This window comes from Lactuca serriola, chromosome 2 (assembly GCF_051521515.1).
Source record: "Lactuca serriola cultivar US96UC23 chromosome 2, Lser_US96UC23_V15, whole genome shotgun sequence".
Taxonomy (NCBI): Eukaryota; Viridiplantae; Streptophyta; class Magnoliopsida; order Asterales; family Asteraceae; genus Lactuca; species Lactuca serriola.
In genome coordinates, this window is record NC_136409.1 from 42,112,573 (window position 1) to 42,122,147 (window position 9,575).

At 33.2% G+C, this 9,575-nt stretch overlaps 1 protein-coding gene across 1 annotated transcript; it reads left to right on the plus strand.

Moving 5' to 3' along the window:
* Nucleotides 1-6,685: 6,685 nt before the first annotated feature.
* LOC145086191 (putative F-box protein PP2-B12) lies at nucleotides 6,686-8,922 on the plus strand. The gene is made up of 3 exons (XM_079023937.1): nucleotides 6,686-7,367; nucleotides 8,023-8,141; nucleotides 8,233-8,922. The coding sequence occupies exons 1-3, from the start codon at nucleotides 7,032-7,034 to the stop codon at nucleotides 8,723-8,725; spliced, it is 948 nt and encodes a 315-aa protein (XP_078880063.1). The 5' UTR covers nucleotides 6,686-7,031; the 3' UTR covers nucleotides 8,726-8,922.
* The last annotated feature ends 653 nt before the right edge of the window (nucleotides 8,923-9,575 follow it).

A 9,575-nucleotide genomic window follows, 5' to 3' on the forward strand; every position in this document is an offset into this window, starting at 1 on the left:
TCGCATTTGACTTCTCGAATTTACTAGCTGTGCCAAAGGACCCTTGGGGCCCAATAGCACAAAAGCTATTGAAAGTCCTTTTACATTGTATTAGGTCGTATAAGACCCAATAACATGTAAGCGCGTTTCCTTCGGGCCTAAAGATCATGTCATTTGGCTAGCTAGGCCCAACAAGCACGATTTGAAACTTTCGGGCCCAAAGATGGTGTATCGACGTCTGGTGAATTCTTACGTGTGTATTGACTTCTGGTGAATTTCCGCGTGTGTATTGAAGTATCGTCGTGTATTGATTTTTGATTCGTTGTTGATTCGAGACCAAATCAATTCGTTTGTAACGATTTTTGGTATTGAAGGTGTATTATACTTCGCTGGTAGTCGTGGTGCTAGTATTTTTATCATAAAGGATTTATTGTTTAAAACTATAGAATTATTCTTTTTGAAGCTCCTTCTTGGATAAATTTACACTTTTAACCCTTTATATAAAAGAATTTCCATTTTAGTCCTTAAACCATTTTTCTTGACACTTTAGTATCAAAACTTGTTGAAAAGATATTTTTCAGCTCCAATTTACTTGAAAAACAGTTTTAGTCCCTCAAAATGGAGTTTTTCTCAGTTGAAACCTCTATTCTCACAATTTTTACAATTTTGACCCAAAATGGAAAATTTTTACATCTTTGGTCCCTTCTAAATTTGAAAAGCATTTTTAACCCTTGAAATGGACTTGGTACACTAGTAGTCCGCTGTTTTATAGAAAAGTGCAGTTTCAGCCCCTCTAATTTGAAAATCTCGTAATTTGGGCTTTATTGGGCCGAAAAGTTCATTTTTGGCCCATTATGTTTAAAAATTCACATTTTAATCCTTCAAAAGGGTAAATTTCTAGGAAATACATTTTTGAAACTGTTTTGACTCATCTCATCCCTCAGAATTTGTATTGTGACATTTTGGGCCCTTTAGTTTTATATTTTTAGCATTTTGAGTCCAAAAATGGGTTTTAAGCCCAAAGATGTTCATATTAACCAACTTGGTTATTTTTCTAGAAATGATTTGTGTGAAATAATATAATTTATACTTATTTCATACAACATAATGTAGATCTCGGTGTTAAGGTCTTTTTGACTAGATCCAACCCCACAATCACATAAGAACATATATATATATATATATATATATATATATATATATATATATATATAACATAGAAATCACACAAAGCATACATATACTCATAGATCTACACATTTGCTTGTATTCTCCCCCCACAAAATTTATAAAAACCGAAAATAGGGGGTATGAAGCTCACCTTGAGTTGTAGTTTCGACTTGAAGAAGAAAAAGGAAGAAAGTGAGGTGATTTTCGGCCCTAGCAACACCTTGATGAAGATCTCGAATTTGAGGTGATTCTAAGATGCAAGATCATGATTTCTTATGAGTTAAGAAGAGATTTTTGTATAGAATAAGGAGTCTAGAGTGTGGATTCAAGCATCAACTTACCTAGATGATGATTTTTGTGAAGAATCCTCCTTGCAAAGCCCTTGAAGCTCGAAATTTTTGAAGGGAAAGTGAAGGGATTTGTGGTGTGTTCTTGAGAGAATGAAGAATAAAATGTGGGTGTGTGTGTGTTCTTGGATTCGGCCGAGAGAAGAAAGAGAGAGGAGAAGAAAGAGAGAGGAGAAGAGAGAGGTTTGACAAGATGGTTGCATGGAAGTATGAGTGTTGCATGGAATCCTTGGTGCAAAAGTGAGGTGGCACCCAACAAAGTCAACCCTTCCTCATTGTGGGCTTGGGCCGAGAATGGAGAGGGGAAAGAGGAGATTTTTGGGCTTTTTACCCCTAAGCCCATATTATAGTTAGGTTGAATGATTGTTGGCCCAAAAAAATATAAATATGATTTTTATGCTTTATTAGGCTAGATTAGGTTAATCATGGTCCAAAATGGTTCATAATATTAATCTATTTCATTATAGGCCCAATATGGCCCAAAATATTAAATTAAATGAAAATGGGTCCAATTAGAGCCCATTTAAGAGTTCTAAACCCAAGATGGTCAAATTGGAAGCTTATTGGTCCATTGGGCCCAATAAGGAAGTCCTAGTCCAATAGTGGACTTAAACAAGAACTTCTAGGGTTTCCAATTGCCTATTGACTACTTGAAATGCTTGCATGGTGTATTTGATTGAATTTTTGTTGTCATAAAGTAAGCATCATACATGTTCTTAAGTTTTTGATTGATAATTTTACTTAAGTGTTGTATTTACAAGGCATAAAATTTCTAGTTGTGACAAAAAACGAAAAAGAAATTTAAGTTTTAAATCTATTGAAAATTCCTAGATCTTTTGAGATTCATTGAATTTTTGAATGGCATGTTTAAATATCGATATATCCCTTGATTTGTGACTGGGATGCCGAGGATCACAAAACAGGGTATGAATAACCATGCAAACTTACATGGTGCCCCCAATGTTATAGTCACCTATTCGATGTGCCGGTTAACAATACACGCTCCACCGAACTATGACAAACAATGAGTCACCCTTTTTTACCTTTGCTTAGAACCATTTAGTGTGCCGGTTAACCACACACGCTCCACTAATGTCTTCGCAAGGGCACAAAGTGTAATTTAATGGAATTGCATCAATTCACTTTTTCCTAAAGTTACTAAGATTGGGAATTTTTTATAAAACATTTAGCTACTTTATTTTTTCATTATACCTTTAATGAGGAGAGGGTTTGCCCTATCCTACCCGTTCGGCTAACGACCCTCCACCAATCAAGGAAGCGGTGGGTGAGAGTGGACACCCATTAAACGGCCATTTTATAGGCCATAACCTTATACCCCCTTTATAGATCGGCTTCGTGAATGAGGCCTACTAATGGTAAGACTAGCATTTAAGTTATACATATATAATATTACACTTTTAATGTTATACATAATATAAGGGTCTATTTTACACTTTTAAAATACTAGGTGGCTTAAATTTTATAAATTACACTTAAAATATAAACCTTATCATTATGGATTTATTAACTCTCTTTTAATCATACACTTAATTAATTTAATAAAACCATAAGGGTGTAATTTGAACTTTTCAAATTTAGGGTTTTAGAATTTAACATTTTTCAAAATTAAACCTTTTAATCAAACAATTTAAATTCCAAAACTTGAGGGAAAGTTTTGAAACTTTTCAAAACAATTAGGTTTTAATCTCACTTTAAAATTTTCGAAATTTAATACTATTTAAATTAAAATTTTAAATATTAAAACTCTTGATTTAATAATTATCTTGAATTAAACTATTAATTTAAATTATTAAATCATAAGGGATTATCTAAATCATGAAGGATAATTACCAATTAAACAATTAATTTATCATAATCCTTTTAATCCCTCTAAAATTCGAAAATCATGGGATAGGATAATTCAAAATCTTTAATTACCATATATTACCATTAAAGGGATAATTACAAGATATAGGATAATCCAAATCCCTAAAATTTAGGATCTTATCTTGGGGAGGAGGTTAATTTCGAAAATCATGGGGTTTTTTCAAACCCTAGATTTTGAAATCTTGAGGCTTAAGGAAAGGATTTGAAAACCCTTTCAAATTTTTGCAAATTAGGGTATAGAAACCCTAATCTCGAAATTTCTAGCCTCCTAGGGTTTATTGGCTATAAACCCTAGTATGTCAAGTTCATACAATTGTATAATACTAATTGAAAACAAGTTAACCAAAGGATCTGATACCACTGATGGGTTTTGTACAAACAATCCTATGTGTGCATGCAACCCTAGAATTGGATCTATGTTTTCACTATTAGATACACAACATTATGAACACTTGAAGAACCCTAAAAGGCTTCTAGGAATTTCGAAATCCACAAGGAAAGATGAAATACATACCTCTTGTTGTTATATTGTAATAACAACTTAAATCTTGAATCTTCTTGTCTTTGAAAGCAAGTACCACAAGTGTAGTACCTCTAATGACTCACAAACAACAAGAGCAAATAGAGAGGTAATAGAGAGAGGGAAGAGGTGTGAAATTTGTCCCTAGGAACCCTAGATAAGGCATGGATGAATTTCATTAGCCAAGGGGTATTTATATAGGTGTAGGGATTAGGGTTTCAGTCCTTATCCTTATCTAGTTGCTTGCCCACCAAGTAACAATAAGATAAGCCTTGAAAACCCTTATCCTTTATCCTTTGGACGATTTCAAGGATCCTTATCTTCTTGAATTCGTTCAACCCATATTTGGGATAACCATTACCATATTTTGTAACTATCACATAATTACAATTCAGCCCCTCTAGTTTAATTAATTACATTTGATCATAAAATTAATTCTTAATTAATTATTGACCAATATTAATTAAACAAATATGATTTCTCCTTTAATATATTATTCTTATAACATATTAATAAATCTTAATAACCTCTTTCTTTATTATTTCTCTAGTCAAGTTGCTTTGGTGAAGGCAACCCAAAAGGACCATGCACAATCGGGTCAAGTACTTACCAAATATGGTTACAGGCTTAGACACTAATCCAACATTAGGGTGTGAGGAACGGATTGATGAACACTAGAGAGTTTACAGCTAGAGAGAAGAGAGAAACTAGAGAGCATTTTGTTTGTGTGAATCTTTTGTATCTGGAACTTTAATTCTAATCAATTCATACAGAGATTCATATTATTCTTCTTCTTCTTTCTCTTTTATTTGATCTGACATCATCCGTTTGATTGAGATTCCGCACCATCAAACGGATCTGATCGATACACAGGCAAATTAGGGACTTACAGGTGCATTTAATGGCTTGAAGAACTTGATTATGAAAGAAGTGGAATCTACACATTTTATTCATTGTTTTGCTCATTAGTTACGGTTAGCACTTGTGTTTGTTGCAATGAACCACTCTGACATTAATAATTTTTTTGAGTTGATTTCTCGTTTGTTAAACCTCATTGGATCCTCTTATAAGCACCAAAAAAAAGTTAAGAGAGAAAAAATTAACATAAGGGGTGGAAGCATTAGTTGCAGGTTTTTTATTATTATTATTATTATTATTATTATTATTATATATATATATATATATATATATATATATATATTTGTTTTAAGCTAATTTACATGTTTTTTTTCACTAATTTTGTATGTTATTCACTTTAATTTTAGGTGACATCCAAAGTAGTACATGTTTAATCAATAAGTTGGTATCAAACAACATGGTGATACTTGTTGGGGTTTGCATTATGGTTCACTTGTAAATATCAATAGAATATATTCTTCAATTTGAGAAGTACTCGAAGTGATTATAAAAGATAGTAGTTGTCAAGATCATAGAGCTGAAGCACATCGTCTTTTAAATTCGTTACAAGATTTCATTTTATATTTTACATATACTTGAAGGTTGATATCTTAGGGATCACAAATGATTTGAGCACCACGTTAGAAAAGAGAGACAAAAATATTGTTAATGCCATGCATCAAGTGACATCATTTAAAGATAGACTCAAACAAATTAGGAATGAAAGTTAGGGGAACTTCTAAAGGAGGTTACTTTATTCTATGAAAAATGTTATATTGAGATTTTGAGTATAGAAGCTCCATATTACGAAGGAATAAGTCGTCGCAAAGATTCAAATGTAAGCAAAATAGAAAGTCTATTTAGTTTCACAACTTTCCTAATTAACTATTAACAAGTATTTCTGTTTAACTCACAGATTAACTGTTTGCTCCACTACAATGTTAATGTATTTGTTACGGTCATGGATATGCAATCTCAGGAGATCACCAATTGCTTTAATGAAGTAAACATGACATTAATTACTTGTTTCGATGGTTTCTTCGTGTTCAAGTACGTCTTTTCAAGCATTTAATGTTGAATAACTACTCAGAATGGCTAAATTTTATCCTAAGGAGTTCTCAAAACATGACCTTAGAACACAACAAATCTCCAAAATTATATTGTGTATGTATGTGGAAACAAGAGGTTTATAACTTGAAGGAAATTTTGAAAATTGACAAAGATGTTCGATGAAACAAACAAGCATACCATATATTCATTAATATATCTTCTACTAAAATTAGCATTAAAATTAGCATTGGCTTTACCTGTCGCAACATCAACCATGGAACGTATATTTTCAGCGATGAAATTGATAAACAATTATTTGTACAATAAGATGAATAATTAATTTATAAATGATTGTCTAGTGTCATATATTGATAAAGATGTATTAGACAATATTATCAAGGATGCAATTATATATTATTTTAAAAATATGTCTACTATTACTTTTTAACTATGTTTGCTATTGTAGGTCCTTTAGTATGTTTGATTTTTGGTATTATAGTTAATAGCATACCTGTTTTGGGTAGTATTATTGACAACGCGGTTCGATAAAACAATTTTTTAGTTGATTTTATTACTATATGAGGTGAACACGTATGAGTTTCAAATATTAAAAAAAAAAATAAAATAAATAAACTTAGAAGTCTTACGTTGTCATGTTGGAACTTGGAACTTGAAGTCCTTAGTAAAATAAAAACTTAGTCTCGAAGAAATACTTTAAACTTCACTTTCTATCTCTTTTAGGCTATATATAAAAGTTCAATGTTTAAAAAAAAATCATCTATATTTTTCTTAGCTTCACACACCTAACAACAAGCAATTATTTAAAAAAACGCATTCCAAACACCTCTTCGGTTTCTTAAAGCATTTTTGGCATGTCCACATGTTCTCCACGTCACTACAAATAGTGAAAGAAAACCATCCACCTCATCTTCATTCCCTCTCAGCCGCTTTTCTCTCTCTCCTTCTCATCTTTCGACACCTTTCACTTGCGGATCTCCAACATCAAAAACATAAAGCCCCTTTGCTTCTTCTTTCTCTTTTCCACACACACGCTTTTGGTTAATACCCAAAAAAAAAGAACTTAATCGCTAAGCTATCTTACAATCTTTCTACCTTTCTATATAGCAAACACACAATCTTTATCAACGAAAACCCGTCAATTTCTTGATTTGGGGGCGAAAATGAGAGGTGGGTTTTTGAAGATGGAGAGAGATAAGCACGGAAGCGAAATCCATGGCGGTTTTGTCGGCAATTTCTTTGAATCGTTGCCTGAGGGTTTCGTCGCAAACGCGTTGGCACTCACGACCCCTAGAGATGTTTGTAGATTGTCTTTGGTGTGTTCTATTTTCCGATCGGCGGCGGAATGGGACGCCGTGTGGGAGAAGTTTCTGCCGCCGGATTACCAGAAGATATTGGCGGAGGCGGAAGACGGCGGCGGTTCGGTTAGGTGTGGTTCGAAGAAGGAGATGTATCTTCGTCTTTGCGATCATCCTGTCATCATCGATGGTGGCAACAAGGTTAAATCTTTACTCTTTCTTTATAATTTTATTTATTTTATAGTAAATCTTTACTAGAACTTGGGAATTCGTAATGATCCACCGACTTTTGATTATTTTATGTCGTACAAAATTGATATTTTTGGTTTTAATCCTTTCTTAATGAAGTGTTTGATTCGATTATCTCTTTCTGTTCCATGATAAAGGAAAACATTTACTAATTTTACTAACTTTTTGATAGAATCTAAATTTGTTTGACTTTTAAAAGTCAAATACAAAGAGACAGATTCAATCTTTTTTGGCCACAACTTTATGCCCTATGTGTTTGCATGTGCTTGTTTCCTGTGTGTGTTTGTTTCACTTGTGGTGGGGTTTACATTTGGATGGGTTTATGGTGTTCTTTATATAGCCTCTCATTAAGCATCTTCAAAATATTATCAAATGATGGATATTTTAATTATTTTTTTGAACAAGATTTTTTTTTTCTATTAGCGACACATTTTTATACTCAGAAAACTCTAGTCCAATTACACCATGGAAATTGTTTTGTATGCGGATGATATTTCTATAATTGGTAAAACATTCAAAGTACCATGTTATAGAAATAAAAAAATAAAAAATCGGATGCTATAATTAACATTTGAATAAAGTACGTTTCAATTTTTGCCATGAACAGAGCTTCTCATTGGATAAAAAAACCGGGAAAAAATGCTACATGTTAGCGGCACGAGACCTCTCAATCATATGGGGGAACACTCCACGGTATTGGAGATGGATCTCCGTACCCGATTCAAGGTTATATTTTTTCTCATTTATTTTTCCTTTCACATTTTCATTTTCAGTCCCCCAAAAGCAACCTAATTACAATTCTATCCCAAAACCACAGGTTCACGGAAGTGGCCGAATTAATAAGCGTATGTTGGCTCGAAGTCAACGGAAAAGTCAACACTTCCGTTTTATCAACCAACACTAAATATGCATCTTACCTTGTTTACAAATCGACCTCGAAGGCATACGGTTTCGACTCCCAACCTGCGGAAGTTTCCACTGGAATCCACGGGGTCGAGACCGAAAAGAAGACGGTGTTTCTTGACCCCGAGGCCTCGCACAGATCCGAGAATAACGTGGGCCCCGGAAGTCGATTGGGGATTTTTGGCCGTTTGATACGGCTCGGAAGTCAGACTCTGACTTCCGGGTCGGCCCGTTTGAATGGGCCGAAAATGAGGCCAGATGGGTGGTTGGAGATTGAGTTGGGGGAGTATTTTAATGAGAGAGGGGAAGAAGGGGAGTTGGATATGAGTATGATGGAAGTGAAAGGAGGGAATTGGAAAGGTGGGATTGTGATTCAGGGGATTGAGATTAGGCCAAAGGTGTGTTAGGTTTTCTTATATGGATTGTATGTGTGGTTTTTGTGGTTTTGTACTTGTAAACAAGTTGTAACATATATTAGTGCATGAAAGTCTAGATGTTGAGAAAAATCAGTGTTACTTCGATTGGACTGGATTGGATTCGATAGGACATGACAAAACATAACTTTGATATTTTTACGAAGTAGCTTTTGGGTGTTCCTTTTCAATCCGTTTTCTTTTCCATCGGTTTCATTTGTAGCTAAATCATATTTAGAATTGAGCAAATTACCAAATCATCCGTGTGTGCTATATTTGTTTTAATAGATTTGGGTTATATATCTTTCATATATTGTCTTTGTTTTTGAAACAACTCTCTTGTTTTATATGTCTGAAATAGTAAGTCCATATAAAATAATTATTTTGATTTATCTCTTTAGCCATTTCATGTGTATACATTAAAATCTGTCATATACATTAAAATACAAAATATTCATTCCAATTAACCGTTAACCAATGATGCCGAAATTGATTTGTGAAAATATCAACTCTTCTCTCGGTTGCATCTATGGTTTTGATTATGGTGTGTTTTCTTATATTCATTAGAACTACTTTTTATAGAGTTTGCATCATTTGTGTCGAAACTTATGGAAACGATGAATGGGATGGAGTGTTTAGAAGTGATGCTATTTTTGAAAATATCAAAGTATTTAATACAATTTAATATAAAAATAGAGTGATGATCAACGTAAGGACTTACATGGTTAATAACCATGTTAAATTTAATACAATTTCATATAAATAAAGTGATGATCAACATAAGGACTTGCATGGTGAAGGATCATGTTAGTCTATTGTCTTATGATTAATATGCACTCTTATT